General features: G+C 30.8%; 1 protein-coding gene across 1 annotated transcript; it reads right to left on the reverse strand.

Annotated features, from left to right (window-relative positions):
- Positions 1-3,422: 3,422 nt before the first annotated feature.
- Positions 3,423-5,083, reverse strand: LOC132303964 (F-box protein At1g67340-like). The gene is made up of 3 exons (XM_059801424.1): positions 4,724-5,083; positions 4,447-4,609; positions 3,423-4,355 (listed from the first exon to the last, which is right to left on the reverse strand). The coding sequence occupies exons 1-3, from the start codon at positions 4,867-4,869 to the stop codon at positions 3,612-3,614; spliced, it is 1,053 nt and encodes a 350-aa protein (XP_059657407.1). The 5' UTR covers positions 4,870-5,083; the 3' UTR covers positions 3,423-3,611.
- Positions 5,084-19,115: the final 14,032 nt, after the last annotated feature.

Below are 19,115 nucleotides of genomic sequence, written 5' to 3' on the forward strand. Positions count from 1 at the left end.
TGCATTTGTGTATAACAAGATTGCATATGTGGGCATGGAAAGTTCTAAAGTTTGGTTGATGAAAAGTGCATGGTTGGAGGGTTGAAACTTCTACAGTTGAGGTGTGTGCCTTGCATGAGCTGCATATATTCATACATACATACATACATATACATATAATTATACATACATATATATATATATATATATATATATATATTGCTTAGTTGATGATGTGCAGTTGAAGAATGGTACACATTCATATCAATGGTATGCACGCTTTCACTTTCCTAGGGTAGCTACTGATATTCAAAGATTTGATAGGATCAGCTTGATTTCTGCCCACAGTAAGAGGTGGTGGAGGATACGTTATTAAGAAGGTTCTTTGTTTTCGTGTTGTTTCAGATATACAAAATTATGGCGTTGACTAGTCCTAGCCCTACCAATTTGGACACTCGAACCCAACTCTGTCTCTGTCTCTGTAGGAAAAAGTATGCCCCTCCTTGTACATCACCTCTTGTTCCTACCTTCTTTCTGTACTGTATATGATTTTCGCCTAATATATATATATATAGAGAGAGAGAGAGAGAGAGAAAGTTGTTCCAAGTTTTTAAACACAGGTAGGGCTGCAAGTTGGGCGGGTTAGCCCAGCCCAGCCCAGCCCCAACCCAAAAATTTCTAAATTTGGACACGCAATTTACAAATCGGGTTCATGCTCGGGTTGGATTTTTGCCGAATATCTGTGTTACACAGGTATTATTTCATCAAAACATAATAAAATGCATTAACTCATTAAGAATCCTGTGTAAACTCTAGATAAGCTTATGTATAATCTTTGATATTATTTGGACGAAGTGGCTGCTCTCAAGATTAGCTTAATAACGGCCGTATGTTTAAATATATATAGAGTCATCAGCAGGCCCATTGTTTGATATTTGATTATATGGAATGTTGGGATAAGATACATTATTTATGTATAAAATGATTCATCAATTGTGTTAGTGCGTCCTCTCACTAATAGCTTCTATTATTGCTCACATTATATTAGATATGTGTTTTGAGTCTTTGGTGGTTCACTTGTTCTTGGAATGTTATTGTGCACAGGATATTCCTCTCTTTTCTATTTTTTTTATTTTGCTTTCCATTTACTATTTTCTTGTGTAGGGTTAGTTTATATACTAATATTAGAGAACCATAAAAGTCTAGAAAGCTTTTTTTGAAAGTAGAAAGAATCAATGGAAATGATACACATTTTTTTAATTTTTTTTTTTTTTTTGGCTGGCAAACTAAGGGGAGCATACTCGAACACGAACCAACTCGCTCGGGGAGTTGGACGCTGTATCAATTAAGTGTAACATGGGGGAGTTTGTTTCACATCGGATTCGAATGGGAAAATGATTGGGGTATATATGGGTTGAATGTTTTGTCAAAAAGTTCCAATTTTACTTATCAAAAAATATATGGGCTAGGTGTTAGCCCTACCTAAGGGTATATATGGACTAGGTGTTAGCCTTACATAATAGTTTAGGTTTTTGGGTCGGATTACAAAGCATGAACTCGTTACAGTTGATATCAAAGTCAGACCTAGTCCTTAATTCAGTGTCACGCCAAGCATCCGGGTGTGCCATCCTGATAGGCAAGGTGGTCCGATCGCAATGAGGGAGTTTCGAATTTTGGTGGGGGAGAATGTAACAAGGGAGTTGCGAATTCAGGTGGGAGAGAATATAATAAGGAGGAGCTTGTCTCTCATCGGATCCAGATAAAAAAGTGATTGGGTATATATGGTCGGATCGCGAAATACCCAACTCGTTACACTAAGTCATATGTCATTGGTAATGCCTAATGAAAAAGATACTTAGCATGGGTTAATTCTTCATCCCTAACAAGAAATTTCCTTGATGATTCCTTCTTTGTCCTCATGGCCAACCAGCCTTATGCCTGTCTTAAATACAATTAAATACAACTTCATCACTGAGACCAGGAAATTTCCCAAGAAAATAGTGAGAAAGCGGAGAGGCACTCTACCCATGTCCTATCTTATGAAGTGTCTCTTTCAGTCTGCCTAAAAAGGCACGAAGATGGAATTTATACCCAAAGAAACAGTGTAGAAGGCATTGATATGATACCCCCATCTTTAAGAATCTTACCCCAAATAAGAAAACAAAATCAAAACATTTCCGGAAGGAATATATATTTTTAAAACTTAAAACAAGATTTATGAGAATTTATAGGGTGTCCCCTTGCCTTCATCATCATTTTCCCATCCCACGCCTTATGGAATAGAGTAGGGTCATAGGGATTGTTGCACGTTAGATATTTAACAACTTAAAATTTTGAGTTGGATGATAACACAAAACTCGTAATAATTGGTATCAGAGTAGATCAAAAGTCTCTTAGCTAAGAATCCATCCAAACGTGTCCGGCCCCCTTCCGATGGTTTGATAGGGTGGCACCACCTAAATTTTTTTACCCATTCACAAACCCATAGGTCCCCCAACACCACGTCTAGTGGCACATCACAACAACCTGCCTTTCTGCTAGGGCATCCTTGTGTTTAAATTGGGACAATATCCTCCAAAATGTAACCTTTGCCAACTCATAGCCAAGAAATATCCTTTTGTACTTTTAATCATAATCATAATAATGCTATACAAAACAAAAATAGTAAGCGAATGATAATGAAAGGTGGGGTTCACACAAATTTCTAGTTTCTTCTTCACATACCTCCCCCATTAACTACAAAATTTAAGAACCTCCAACAAAAAATTAAACATCTAGCTACCAAGTCAAATTCATCAATGAGAGAAACCTGTTTTTTTCTTCCTAAAACCAAAATCACAAGAAGATTTCGATGTTTGGATAATCAGATTTTAATATGAAACTATCCTATCTTCCCTACGGAGAGATGAACTTAGCCGGCGGACTGCATGTGTCGAGTGATGAATTATGAAATGCTCTAATGTCCCGACATCAACCCTTAACTGAAAAATGCAAACACAAATTTCGCCAAATAGTCTGAAAAGTTAAAACACAAATTTTATTCATTTATAATCTTAATGGTATAATCTCCTCATATTCAAATAGCCATATAGCCATATGTAAATGAACTGAGTTGTGTTTGTTGACAATAGAAATAAATAAATTTTTAACCCTTTTTGTCCTTGCTTTATTCAAGTGAATATTTTTTTTTTTATAATTAACCCGATGTATTTAGAAAGGCACGAGCCCGAGAATTCCTAAACAACCCGATTAATTCCAAAGATTCGATAAGGTGTCTCCTCGCTTGAACCGAATAAATTACAAGGGCAATAAAGACTAGCAGGAATTCGAGTCCGGACTTGAGCATGCAAAGTACCAAAGTCTAAGCCAGGGAATTCGAGTCCGGACCTGAACATGCGAAGTACCAAAATCTAAGCGAGTGAACCGCTGTTATCATATCCTGATTTAACGTGAAATGGTGGTTTTATCAAATCTATCCCATTTAAAATGATCGCACAGGTAATGAAAAGACCTAACAAAATCTCTGTTTCGCCATATACACATGATTTAAAAAAAGAGAGAAAAGATGTACAGAAAGATTTTCACGGAACAGTTTGCAAAATTCAAAAGAAACATTCGAATCTAACATCTTTTCAAATGGGCCCACCCACAGCATCTCCATCCTCCACCACTTGATCCCCATCATGATCATGACCATCAACGTCTTCCATCCACTGATCCAGCAGGAGGGGTGCGCACTCCGCCTTGTGGCGCAACTTCCAATCCAGCGCCTGACACCCACGTGAGCAGTAGTTCACTTTCCCACACACCGAGCACCTCCGGAACTCGTTCCGGCGCGTCTCGGGCCTACCACAACCCGAATGCGAGCACATCCGGAGATCCAAACCCGGTTCCCCACCCCTCGAACCGAACCACTCCGTCAAGAACATATTCACTGGGTGAACCTCACGTGAAGGCACGTGACACCCCAAATCACTCAGTAACCCCATACCCACACCCGAACAAAGTGCGGCCACGTTCGGTTGCGGTTCGTTACGCGAATGTGACGCCGCTACGACGGCGCGTATGATAGACGCGATCTCAAGAGCGTTGGCTTGGATGAGCAGTCGGCGTCCCTCGGAGACGTTTCGGCGCACACCGTAACCGTCTTGGAAGCAGTGCCCGAGCTCGCGAAGCGAGTCGATGTGACCTAGGTAGGCGGCTCGTGCGCAGAGCGCCACCCCCGCTCGGAGGTCCTTGGCGGTTTTGGAGCCACCACCGCTGCCGTTGAACTGAATGACGGCGAGCGAGTAGAGCGCCGGCGCGTGAGCCTTAATCGCCGCCTTGGCTATCAGAGACAGTCCACTCCCTCGGTTTTGTAAACAATAAAATCGGATCTGCGCCGGTTAAACAACAAATTTCAATACAAATATAGATACAAATACATATATACATATGTGTGTATATATGTGTGTGATATATACTGACCATTCCGAGAGTATAAGATGCTTCGGTGTTGCCGGCGCTAATGCACAGTTTCAAGAACCGGTGAGCGGACTCGGACCAGTTTTGGGCTCGGAAAGAGAACGTTTTGGGACCGGTTAGGGACAGAACCAGTGGGTTGAGGGCGAGCCGGTTCAGTCTTTTACATCTGTTTTTAGAGAGAGAGAGATTAGTTTCAATTACAAAAAGATACCCACGAACTATGTATGTATTTATAACTATATATATATATATATATATATACGTGTATGTGTATACGTACGTGACGAGAACATTGATGAAATCTGAAGGGCATCGAGCGGTGGAAGAGAGCTTGGAGAGGATGAAGATGAGAATATCGTCAGGTAAGACATCGAATAGATCAGATCTTTCAATGGAAGTTCTGGGTTTTTTTGTCTGAGACATCATTTCCTCCGTTGCTGTTGCTTCTTCTTCTTCTTCTTCTTCTTCTTCTTGTGGGTTATGTATGTGTGTGTGTGGGACGGGGATTACAGAAGAAACTGATAGTATTTGGGGTTGAGAGTTGTGCCTTTGGGGAACAGAACCGTTTCATGAGTCTCTTTTCGTTTGCCTCCTCTCTATCTCTCTCTTCTGTGTCTCAATTAAAGCGATATCAAGGAACGGCTTTATATATATATATATATATATATATATACACAAATATAGATAAAATGCATATAGACGATAAAGGGGTGATATGGTTGAGCCGCAAAACCCCACATGTGATGCCTTATATGTCGTGACAACTACGGAGCATTTTTCTATTTATTTTATTATTTTTTAGTAATGTGTTTTTTTTTTTTTTTTTTAACCTGAAAAACAAATTACTAAAAACAACAAAATTAATTTCACTCATAAGGCAAAAAAAAGAATTTATTTTCACCAATAGATATAATCGATATTGGCACTCCCATTTAATAAAATGCACTCCTATGGAATGTTGGAATTTGGTGGAATTTAGAATTCAAAATGGAAGTCCTAGTGTTTAAAATTAATGAAATTTAAAATGAAATAGGATTTGATGTGATTTGAAATCCCAAAGTATAATGTACGTTTTCAAGTTGAAAAATGGTGGAATTTGATGAAATTTGTAAATTAGGTTAGTTGTAGGTTTGTAACTTATCTAATTTGCCCTTCTTTTTAGTAAAATATAATTGAAATTTTAATTAATAAAAATTAAATGATTAAAAAATATTTTCTTTATAATTAAATTTCAACTTATTCAAACACACAAATGGAATTTCATTTGAAATCCAATTCCACTTCTATTTCTATATCAAAAAACTTTGGTTCCAAACAAAATGTGTCCCTAACTCGTAAAAAAAAAAAAAAAAAAAAAAAAAAAAAAAAAAAAAAAAAAAAAAAGTATTTGAGATATGTTTGTCATTTGTTTTTTTTAAAAAAAAAAACATAAAAAAAAAAAAAATGCATTTGTTTAAAGGGAGAGGACATTTATGATATCATCAACCTATTCATAAAATCTCTATAATGTCATATTTATTTTAGTTACTTTTGTTTACATTTAGCTACTAAACCTATTTTTAAAAAAATAATTTCATTTTCATTTAAATTCGTAACATTGGTTACACTTATGTGTTTGGAACAAATGGATTTCACGGGAAATTGGATTTTAAAAGAGATTTGAGTTGTTTTGAATGGATAAAATTTTAAAAGAAATGGGATTTCATCGGATTTTAAAGTGTTACGATTGATCTGGCACAATAAAAATTTTAACTTACCAAAAATAACCCTTTTTCTTTTTCACTTTATTCTCGTCCGCTACTGCACGTTGAAGACTACTGCACTATATATATTTATATATACACACGCGCTGTTGGCTACACACCTACATTTATAGGGTAAAATGGTACAAAATTATATTACCTTTTTAGAAATTCCATTTTATTTCAAACACATAAATAAAATTTCATTTTAAATCCAATCCAATTCATTTTCCCATTCTAAAACCAAATCTCAAAGAATTTGCCTCCAAACAAAGCTAATATCTATCTCTCCCTCCCACCTTTCAAAGTGATTGATCAATGTTTAAAACTTTTTAAAAATAAATGAGTACGTAAGTTTCTTGTTTATAAAACAAAAAAAATCAAAAAAAAAAAAAAAAAAACATTATTCCTAACGTCATTATTGGTTTATTTTTTTGGTTAGTCGTGTTTTTTTAATTTGAAATGCATTTTTAAAAAAAACTATAAATATTATAGCTAATTCATAGGAATGAAGAAAGATGATGGAGCATACTGCACGTGTTTGACAAAAAGGGAGGGAGAGGAAAATGGAGAAAGGATGGAAAGTCTTCTCCTCCCTTCACCAATTTATATTTCCATTCAAAACTGAGGGGAAAGGGTATAAGAAAAATAAATGACATTTCTTGTCTAAACTGAAAATGATGTTTTCATTCTCTTATTAAACCTCCTTAAATTACATTATGCAGTAATCTATTGAGTGAGGGTTTTACTGATAAAATAATATTTAAAATTCTTCTTCTCATCCTTCTTACCAAACACTAATTAAAGATCTCACAAATTTATTTTTTTATTTTGTTTGGTTCCTTACCACTCTAATCAAATAAAAAGAAGTGACTTCTTTTCCTATCTATTTCTATTCACTGTTTTTTAATCCCTTTTATGAAATGATGAGAAAGTAAGTTAGGTTTCATTAACGTCTTAAAACCCACATGAATGAAGGTAAGTTTTATATGGATCTCAAATATCTATTGACCAAAAATATCTTTACGCATGCAAATTTTTTTTTATGTAGTATTTAGTTCAATAAATATCACAATTATTCTCCCGAATTATGTTCAAGGGTTAGGTGAAGTAGGATATCATAATTATTCTCTTGAATTATGTTCACAGAAGCAGTATTGATTGCAGTCGCTATTTAGTTGATGTAAATTGGTCGAATTAGTTGGTTCATAGAGGTGTGTAATTGTATCGAACTGTTGAAAAAGGATTACGTAGAGATCACGTATTGATCGATACGACGAATTATGAATAGTGATTTTGATCAGTGATTGCTCAAAATTCTTCTTCTCATCCTTCTTACCAAGCACTAATTAAAGATCTCACAAATTTATTTATTTATTTATTTTTGGTTCCTTACCACTTTAATCCAATAAAAATAAAAATAAAAAGTGACTTCATTTCCTATCTATTCATTTATTTATTTCTATTCACTTTTTTAATGAAATGATGATGATTAGGTTTCATTGTGTCTTAATTCTAATATGAATGAAGGTATACGTGACTCAACTATCTATCGACTCAAAATATATTTACGCACTGATTTTTTTCTTTATGTAGTATTTAGTTCAATAAAATCTTTAATTTTTTTTATAATAATAAAGCATAATAATTTATCATTTATCGAATTACAAAACTACCTTCTATCAATTCAATATTAAATTTTTAAATTTGAAATATTCATATATTTTTCGTTGTTTCTTGGCAATGAAAACAAACTATTAAGATACTTATTTAAGAAAAATAGGTGTGATGATCCATCTCAGTCATACATGTATACCATGAATGCTTTTTACCAAATTATATATATATATATCATTACCTATATATATTAGAAACATAATTGCATCCAGATTGTCACTTTCAATACTAAATAAATTACTTAAAAAGTATAAGAAATTAGATCTAATTTTACATATTTATTTATTGTGGTTCCACAATAGAAGAATTAAAATAATGTAATTGTTTAAGAAAATAATTAAATATATATGAATTGAATGTTATTCTTGGATCGAATTGCAAATTAGATCCGGATCCTCTTCAATTATGTTTTTTATTAAAAATTTTATCTCTTAACATTAGATATCGATATCTTGTAGTAAGAGTGATACAATCGCCTATCTCTTTCTTTGAAAATCCTACAAAATTATTTATTTAAATTCTTATATTGCTTTAATTTTTTTGGAAAGGACCAAAATATTTATTTGATTATGTAGTCCAATTTTGTTGTTTAATAGAAATAATAAGAATAAATTATAATATTTCCTTCTAACTTTTATACTGTTTAAATAATTAAATAACATTTCCCCATGACTTTCTTGTAAATTTTTTTATGCAAACCACAGGCGTGCTAGAAATTTTTTTTTTCCTGACACAAAATAAATAATAAAATTATCACATGTTCTATGTGTTTTCTATTTAATGAGTTCATGTTAAAAATTTAAAAAAAAAAAAAAATGTATTTTAAACAAGGTTTGTAATATTGGTGTTCCAATAACATCTCACGTCATTGAATTTAAATATCAAAGAATATGCCTTACGATTTTTTTGAATTCTAATATAAATTTCTTTTAAATAATTTTAAAAAAATACACAGTGATAAAGACCCTTCCAAGTGGGCCCTTAGGCAAGCGTCGTACTTGATGGCCCTAGAGCCGACCTTGCTTCAATAAAAAAAAATTTAACACGTTGGGTGAAATTTATATATACATGTACATTGACAATATACACACACACACACACACACACACATGTATATTGTCATTTTTGGATGATGAAATTTAGTATATGCTCTAAAATGGCCTTAATAATTACTCTCCCTGAATTTTAACTAAGTCATGTTTTGATAATTATATTTCTTTTCAAGTAAAAATGGTCCGATGATTGTGGTGATTTTTTAAAGCACAAGCATACAAAAGAAATGTTAGTTAAGCTAGAAAATAAACATAGCATCTTTGTACTGAATAATTTTTTTAAAAAATAGAATATTATAATGAGCATCACTTGGTAGTTGGTACAAAATAACATCACTTTTTAAAAATCAAAATGTTATCGTCTGTTTTAATATTAGGCATAGATGAAATTTTATCTGATGCCCTGTTTCGAAAGGGCTAGGTGAAGTAGGATATTACAATCATTCTCTCGAATTATGGTTCGCAGACACAATATCGGTTACGGTCGCTACTCAATCGATGTAAACTGGTTGAATCAGTCGGATAATGGAAGTGTGTAATAGTATCGAATCCTTGAAAAAAGGTTACGAACAGGTTGTGTATTGAGTATCAAATTCTTGAAAAAAGGTTACGAACAGGTTGCGTATGATCATGAATAATTGATTGAACGGTTCTGTGGTCGAAGGGACTGTTTGGCAGCTTAAGCCCATAAATTTTGCAATTTACACACTAGATTCTCTTGGCCCTTCACATCAAAATTATTTGATTGTTTCATATAGATGTCCTCTTCCACATGGATGTTAAGACGGGTCGCATACTCTTTGTATTCACGATTTTTAAAACCTGCCTCTAAAATTAAGAGATATCGATACATACAAGTGCCACCAATCTCTCTTGAAACTCTTCCCTCAGATAATGTGAGACGTCAATAAATGTTACAGTGGTAGTGTGTTTAACCTAAAATGAAAAGAAATAATTATGCTCTGTTTGGTTGGAGGGATGAAAGAGACAAAGGGAGGGATGGATGAGGAATCACTTAGAAAAGGAATGTATCTCCTTCATTTTTTATTTGATTGAATGGAATGGATATTAGAAATGGTGGTTTTTTTTTTTTGTTTGATTGGAAAGAAGTGAAAGAGAGTTTATATATATTTTCACTTTATAAAATAATAAAAGGTAGGTATTCATTTAAATTTTTTTGAAAAGGTTAAAATTATAAATTTTATATTTGTAGGTAGTTTATTCACTTTTTCTCTCTTCCCTTGTTTTTCAAATTGAGCGGATAGAAAAATATTAAGAACTTACTTCCTCTCCTCTCCTCCCTCTAAGTACGAAAAAAATTCACCTATTCCCTTAATTCTTTCCTCCAACTAAACACAGCATTAACTTAAGACTCCGATGTTGCCCATTGGAGAAGTGTGAATTTTTTAAGGTCGGTATCATAATTCCATATGAATGAGAGCACTTACATGGTGTGAGACAGTTAAATATGAAATTATTTCCAAGGCCGGACTCGAAAATGGCATGATTAATGTGTCACTTTGACCATAATTTTCTACGCCGTCCCGTGACATTCGGGCAAAGTTAAAAAGCCTTACCTCACAAGAAAATGAATTGATTTGTCTGTAAAAAAACACTCTTCTATGTTTTCGCAGCAAGTCACGTGTCACTGACCCGCAGCCTGACTTGACCGCGCAGGTTAGCATATGCTATCGTGCACCCGGTCTTCCTTTACTAAATGAAAAATGTTACCAAAGTACTCAGGTAATCATAATGGTGGTGGGACGTCACTATCGTTTTTACTAAATGCCTTGTTTGTCTAAACCAATCATGGTGCAATTTGAGAGAACCTGATCACACTTAAAACGTTCCCAAGATACGAGATTAATTTATGATCAGGTAATAATCATAAATCTTGTTTGTAGACATGTAAACTGATAGGATTTGGATCGAATCGAATCAGGCCTAATTCGATCTAAATTCGATAAGTATTTTGGTTGATTCGATCCGATTCGATAATTCGATAGATATTTTGTAAGTTAATTCGAATCCAATTTATTAATAAATAGATATTCGATCCGATTTGTTAAAATGTTAGTTTTTTATATTTAAAAAAAGAAAAAGAAAAAAATGTAAATTAATGTCGAAAGAGAATAAAAAACAATTATTATAAAAAAATATATAAAACAAAAGATAAGTAAAATATGAAAGGAAAAGAAAAAATATATATTTACTCTAATATGAAAGGAAATAGGTGTATTGATATATATATATATATCCTCTAATACAATTTTAATAGGTGTATTGATATATATATATATATATATATATATATATATAATTATATATATATATAAATTATTATTTATTTATATATATAATTTTAATTGGAACAGATTATTATCGAATCGGACCAATATAATCTATATCCGATTTGTTAAGTTAACGGATTATTAGATTTGGGTTGTAATCGAGTTATCGAATTTTTTGTTCAATTTATATCTGACTAATCGAATTCGGATCTACTCCATTGATATCTACTTATTTATTTAAATTCAAATATGACAGTGTTATTCGAGTGGTAAAGGACCAGCCTTTAAATATCTCCACCCTATATTTCTAGTTTCAAATCTCTTTTCCCAATTTCCTATTTCTCTCAAATTGCACTATGAATTTATATATATATTTGTCTAAATCCATAGTGCAATTTGAGCTGGCACGTTTTGAGAGTTAGGCTTGACCGTACAGGATAGCAGATGCTAACGTGCACCTGGTCACACTTAAAATGAAAGTTAGTACGGAGAGAAGAGATTAATTTATCAAGTAGTTACGTAATCATAATGGTGGTGGGACATCAGTATCTTTTACTACTAAATAAATGTCTTTTTGTCTAGACCAAATGGTACAATTTGAGAGATTTTTAAATTTTTAACTCACTGTGCAATTTGAGCGACATCCCCAAGTTGACAAGCTTGAGAGTTTTGCAAAACAAGTTATGTGATACAGATATTTGTGAGAACACAAGAAGATATTTGTGAGTGGGGGTCATAAAATATGAGATATCCCCGCAATATATATATATATATATATATATAGATAGATATAGATATTTATGTAGTATCTAATTGGATGAAAATTTAGGTTTGGATAAGGTTTGAAGATGTGGAGTTGGTGGAGCACAAATCTTTTCATTCCCTGAATGTAAGGGATAAGTTTAGATGGATAGGTGTTGTAGAACATGAAGTTTTTGATTGCTTCTACATGTAACTTTCATTTCGCAACCAATTTATTAGATGAAGTCAAGAAAAATAAAGTTACCTTTAGAAAAAGAAACAAAAATATAATTTTAAATATATATATATATATATCAAACGATATATATGTGTCTACCAACGCATGCATAAGAATTATGTATGTGTTGAAGTATATGGAAGTAAATTGTAAGACACTACAAATATAACACATTAAATTTTATTAAAATAAGAATTCATTTAAAGACATAAACATATATAGAATCATGAATTCAATACCTTTGATAATACAATGAAAAATATATCACTTTATACTACTTTCAACAAAATGAATGATATATCAATATGAACAAGAGTTACAGGAGCATAATAAAAAATATTAGTCTTGTGTTTCGGGCCTAAATAATAAGAGACAGATATTGTTTTAAAATCGTACTATCTCCTTATGTGCAGATTAACAATCTTATACGAGTAATGCAAGTGGTAAAATTCATATTTGCAGCAAGTGGTAAAATTCGTATTTGTCAGCAATCTTCTTCGAGCACGTTCAAAGAGGGAAAAAGTATATATGTTAGTCTTGTTTTTAAAGTTCTGCTAAACACAATATAAAATATTCTTGTATATATGTATAATAGTATCTCAAAAATTAAGGAACAAAGAGATATAGAAAAACAGTTTTTTTTTTTTTTTTTAATTTTTTATTATCTAAAAATAGACTCACATAGCCTCTTTTTATAGACTTTAGACTTAGAATTCGTAAATGTTTTGCCCTTAGAATGGGGAATTGACATAAAAATTAAAATTATATTAATTGTGAGTCACAATTGTTTGAAAGAGATATTTATTTTAAAACAAAGGGAATAATAAACTTCCATCATATTATATAATTATTAATTTTATTAAAAGATCGTTAACAATATGGGAGTAAATGAAATACTAAAATATAAAATGTATACATAAACTCATATATTTATTTATGTAATGTTCATTCTTAGTCGAGCATTTGAATCAACCGTGTATATTAATTTGAAAAATAACTTATGAAGATTTTCCAGGTTTTTAAATTTTTAAATTTTTTCTGAAAAATTTTAGTGTCATATACAAATAATCAAACACTTGAAAATAGTGAAATTAAATTTTAAAATATTTTGTGTCAAAACAGACAGTGAAATGCATTAACTTTTATGGTGGTGTTATCAATTATCATCCACCATGCTTTGGAATAATAATATCAGGTATTATTCGAAATATTTAATTGTGCTGTCGCAATTTGCAATGCACCAAAATATCTCTGACAGTACTATCTCAATTCTATACTTAGTTAATGTTTGTAAAAGGGAAAATTACAAAAAATGGTACACAAAAATTATATATTCACACTATATATTTTGAAATAGGCAAAAGTGCAAAAAAATTTCTGAACTATTACCAAAATTGAAAATACTGGAATTGCAAATCAAATCCTCAACTATAAAAAGGTTGCAAAAAGGACCCTCCCGATCACCAAACCACATTTTTCGACGACCAGAGTGTCAAAATTATCAAAATACCCCCATTTATTAATTTATAATTTTTTTTTTTGTAAAATATCATAAATGTACAATACTCATAATAAACAATATCAATACTACTACTGCAACTAACCAATAATAAACAATATCAATACTACTACTGCAACTAACCAATAATAAACAATATCAATACTACTACTACTACTACTACTACACTAATTTAATGGATCCATATACCTATAAATAATTTTTGCAAGCTCATAAATTATCAAAAATAAATAAATAAATTAAAAAAAAAAATGATGTGCTAGTTGAGTTGACTGTGTAATAGTAATATATGTATTTTGTGGGGTTAAATAAGAGTAACATCTTCAACGGACTAACAGTGCGCCAAAAACAAAAAATACAGCAGAAACATTTAATTTCATTAATTATATATATGTGCACGAGTAAATACCAAACTAACCGACGCAAAAAGAAAGTGACCAATAAATAAATTATGAATTTACGTGAAATTCACGCGTTACATTAGCTCATTAATATTCTCTTTCTTTACCACTGCTTTGGGCTTCATTTGTTTGGATTAAAAATATTTGTATTTTTTTATTTTTTGGTATTTGGTTGTCCAAAATTTAAGTAAAATATTTACTGAGTAAAATAATTTACAAAAACTTAACAAAAAATAACATATGTTTTTGTTCTGGAAGATATTTTTAAAACAAATGAAAATTCGCCTAATTTTTCATATATTTTAAAACAAATGAAAATTTGCCTAATTTTTCACTTTAAAAAGTATTTTCATATATACGTGTGTATGTGCATATATATGTTTACTATCATTATTTTTTTAATTAATTAATTTATTTATTTTGTATATAATTTATGAGCTTGCAAAAATTATTTATAGGTATATGGGTCCATCAAGCAACTAATCAAGCAATTTATTTTTGTTATTATTTAATTTTTTATTATTATTAATTATTACTACCACTACTAGTACTATTATTATTAGTTATTATTATTCTTATTGTTATTATTATTATCTTTATTTTCAATTCACAGGGATTAAAAGTGCTTCACATATCTTGCAACTAAGCAATTTATTTTTGTTATTTTACTACTACTACTACTACTACTATTAATAATAATAATAATAATAATAATAATACTACTAATACCATTATTATTATTAATACTACTACTACTAATATTATTAGTTAATAATAATAATAATATATTATTATTATTATTATTATTATTGATATTGTTTATTATATTATTAGGCAAAATAATAAATAAAAAAAATAAAAAATAAAAAAAATAAACCCTGAATTATTGGCTAGTTGCAGTATGGTCCCTAGAGGGTATTAAAGGCATTGTACATTTATGATATTTTATAATTTTTATGTAAATTACTGAGTGAGGGTATTTATGGTATTGTACATTTATGTGGTCCGGTGACTAGGAGAGTCCTTTTTGCAACCTTTTTGTAGTACGTTGAGGGTTCAATTTGCAACTCCAAATCGTTCATAGGGATATTTGCAATTTTGGTAATAATTCAGGGATTTCTTTACACTTTCGCCTTTGAAATATCATGAAGTGTAGATATGAATTCTTCATTGCAGATGGAATTTGTTGTCTGTGGTGTGAAACGCGAATTACACAAAGTTTAAATACAAAACTTAAGTTGAATTATTTGTTTGTGCATCAAAATCACATCGTTTCAATGCATGGGTACATAAATTTCTTGCAAAGGCCGCATATGTGAGAGAGAAAAAAAAGTTCTTTCTCATTTTGACCTAAATGCATAGGACAAAAAATAAATCTATTCACTTTGGAAGGTGAAATACTATACTATAACCTTTGATAGTTATAATTAGAGCCCCTTTGGTAATTGTTTTTGTCCTGTATTTTTTGTTTTTATTAGTATATTAAAATGAAGCAAAAATACGAAACATGTATGGTAATGTTTGTTGTCATTTGAATAGTATCAACGCTTCCGAATAAGAGGCCAAAATTAAAATCATAAAAATGATATTTTTATTTGCTTTCGCACGGTAACAAAAAACTTTTTAATAAATAAATAAATAAAATAACTTTTTTTAACTACCCATTCAATTTTTCAAACTCATAACACTTTTTACCAAACATGATTTAATATTTTTACTTTCAAAAATCATGTAACAAATTTATATTATCAAACAAACTTCAAAATTTGAACACACTTTAAAACATAAACATTACTTTTGTTTCGAATCAAAATAAAAATAGTTGCCCGGCCAAATAGGTCGTTAGTGTATTGAAATAAAAGAACTTCATCTCGTAAAGTACATCCTCCTCAATTAATTCATTTCTAATTTCGATCTAAATGCTTAGAATAAATGAAAAAGAACGAAATGAGTTTGAATCTCTACGCGATGAAGTTCGACCGTTGGAGTAGCCATCAAGAAATATACATATATATATATATATAAAGACCACACACACACACACAGAGACGGTGAAACATGGTTTTCTTTTTCATTATGACAAGTTGAAATACATATGGTTTTCACACATGTCAATTGTAAAATAAGTGCGTATCCGATTTGCAATTTGCATAGGCCACATCAAATTAAGTTGTGTCGTGCCAACCATAAGAATAAGCCAACAAGAAATTGATCAACCCCATTTAATATATATTATCATTTTCTTCTTTAATTTATTTTCCTCACGTAATAGGACCTCTATTTTCTTCTCAAATCAATCAACTACAAAACACAATCACCTTCCAAAGTATTTAAGTGCCAACAAGGATTCACACACATACCACAATTAAATAAAATAATGCTAAATAAAAACTTATTGCTAAATAAAAACTTATTACTTAGAAGGGACAATTGGAATATATATACTTAAAGTTTTTACGTAAGGATAGTGCTACGTGTAATGACACCTGACTAATTATAAGTCCTATTATACTAACTCTGTGAGATATCTGACTTTTGATTGTAAATCGATTTTATTTTTCACATTATTGTATAAAGTGATTATTGGAAGTTAATTCAACTCCAGTGACTAATTTATAAAAATAAAAAAAGTTGAATATATATATATATATATATATATATATATATATATATAAAATTTAGAGAGAGTTCAATCAATGAGGTCCACTTCATATTTAGAAGGGACAATTGGAATATACATACTTAAAATTTTTACATAAGGATAGTGTCACGTGTAATGACACTTGACTAATTGTAAGTCTTATTATACTAACTCTGCGAGATATCTGACTTTTGATTGTGAATCGATTTTATTTTTCACATTATTGTATAAAGTGATTATGGAAGTTAATTCAACTCCGGTGACTAATTTATAAAAATAAAAAAAGTTGAATATATATATATATAAAATTAAGAGAGAGTTCAATCAATGAGGTCCATTTCATAGCAACACCACTTTAGGCGGATATAGTTTATTAGATTACTTTTGATGGGGCTGGGGCAACGCAAGCAGTTGTTGCATGCTAAGCACGTAACGATACATCATTGTAGCGTGCTACCTCTATTATTATTATTTTACTTTTTTGACATTTTCATTATGCTAACATAACCTATGACTACCGCAATTTTAAATTACTACGGAGTATAATAACTTATATAATGTAGATGATCTGTCTACATAATATATATATATATATATAGAGAGAGAGAGAGAGAGAGAGAAATATGCCAACTTTCTAAAACAACTTGTACGCGTACATTCATCTGAGCAATCAAATTGATGAGCTTCTTGAGACTTATCCAACTTTCCAAGAACAAGTACTACTGTACATTTGTGTGACTAATCATTTGATGACCATCTAGAGCTATAATTACAAGCAATGACAGTTTTCACATTCTTAGATATGATAGCCTTAAAAGAAGAGGACAAAAAAAAAGGTTTGAAAAGCAATCCCTAGCGAAAACAAGTTTGGGCTTTGACCGTTATTAAGTTTTAAGTCTCAAATTCGATTTTCGTATGGATAATTTTTTCAGAGTTATGATTGCGCATATAATTTGAGTTTTACCTTATTTGTGTGAGAAATCTCTTTGCATGAAGTCCGGAATTAGTCGGGACGAAATTTCAAACACTTCGATTATTGAAAAAAAACAAAAAAAAGTGTGAAAGCTCCTAAATTCTACTATCTATTTATGAAAAAGAAGAAGAAGGGGTAATCGGAGAGAATTTTGATCTGAAAGTATTATTGTCTTAATACAATTGGTGACTTATAACGGAATTTTTAGTGTTCTCACTTTTAATTAATTTCTAACAAAATTATAAGATCTCATAAACTTTGAAAAATTCAAGTAATGAGTGTTGATTTTTTATTTTTTTTTACTAGTTTAAGCTAAGTTTCAATTAATTTGGTTTAAAGAAGGGTGTTGATGCCATGGTAAAGTTATAATATTGTATTTGACCATTGCTATTTATTTTGAGGCAACTTTTTTTCTGGTTTGTCTGTTTAATTATTTTGATTTTTTTTTTTAAAAAAATATAAACTATTGTGAAGAGTATGATTTGAAGATTGAGCAATCACACTTATAGTAATTAATAAGAAGTTTTTTAAAAATAAAATAAAATAATAACAAGTTAGTAGATTTTTATAACAAAAGAAAGTTATTAGAAAAGTGATGTAATGAAGTAGAAGTTTTATTAATTTAAGAATTGAAAATAATTTATTTTTCAGATTTGAATTTCTCTGTCAGTCCACATCAAAGATTTAACAAAATTAAATTACAAAAATTAAAAAAATAAAATAAAATTACAATATATAATATAATTGGACCTTTTTTCAGGAGGGCCTAAACAATTGCCTAAGTTGCTTAAGCCGCCCCTACTTAAAAAGAAAGAAAACGTGTTGGTCGGAAGAATGTTTGTTCCCATATTATGAATATCATAAATAGACTATCAATTACTCTGTCCAATGTGTCTTTTCCAAAGAAGAATTAGATAATAGTACTATTTACTCTGTGACTTGTGTGTGCACGCACATACATACACACAATGTATGTATATATGTATACGTATACGCCTTGTTGGTAGGGCAAACTAGCTAATAACATGCGGTGAACAGTTTGATGAGCTTTGTAAAACAACTGCTACTACTATGCGTCTGAGTAATCACTTGATGACATTCTTAAGGCATTATCCAACTTTCTATGCTCTACTGTTCCCCGGTGAGTCACGACTTTTAAAACATGACACTTATTATAGAAGGAATAAAATACAATACATATATACACACACACTTGTGGAATCAAGAGTTTTGTTTTAACTAATTCCCGAACACTAGTCGGTAAAGCTTGAGGGTCTCGTTGTTGAATTTTAGACTTGATACTTTATGTATCACCATTTTAAAAATGATCGATCAGTTTGATACAACACGAAGTGTAAGATGAAATTTTTAGTGTTCTTACTTTCGACCAATTTCTA

This window comes from Cornus florida, unplaced genomic scaffold, assembly GCF_030987335.1.
Source record: "Cornus florida cultivar Cherokee Brave unplaced genomic scaffold, ASM3098733v1 CherokeeBrave_3.0.0_Hap2_Chr04, whole genome shotgun sequence".
Classification (NCBI taxonomy): domain Eukaryota; kingdom Viridiplantae; phylum Streptophyta; class Magnoliopsida; order Cornales; family Cornaceae; genus Cornus; species Cornus florida.

What these genes read in the sequence shown, in the direction of transcription:
- LOC132303964 (XM_059801424.1), bottom strand. Translation starts at nt 4,869, where the DNA reads ATGATGTCTCAGACAAAAAAACCCAGAACTTCCATTGAAAGATCTGAT. An exon ending in TTCATCAATGTTCTCGTCAC is followed by an intron (nt 4,610 to 4,723) that starts GTACGTATACAC and finishes CTCTAAAAACAG; the next exon opens with ATGTAAAAGACTGAACCGGC. An exon ending in CATCTTATACTCTCGGAATG is followed by an intron (nt 4,356 to 4,446) that starts GTCAGTATATAT and finishes TAACCGGCGCAG; the next exon opens with ATCCGATTTTATTGTTTACA.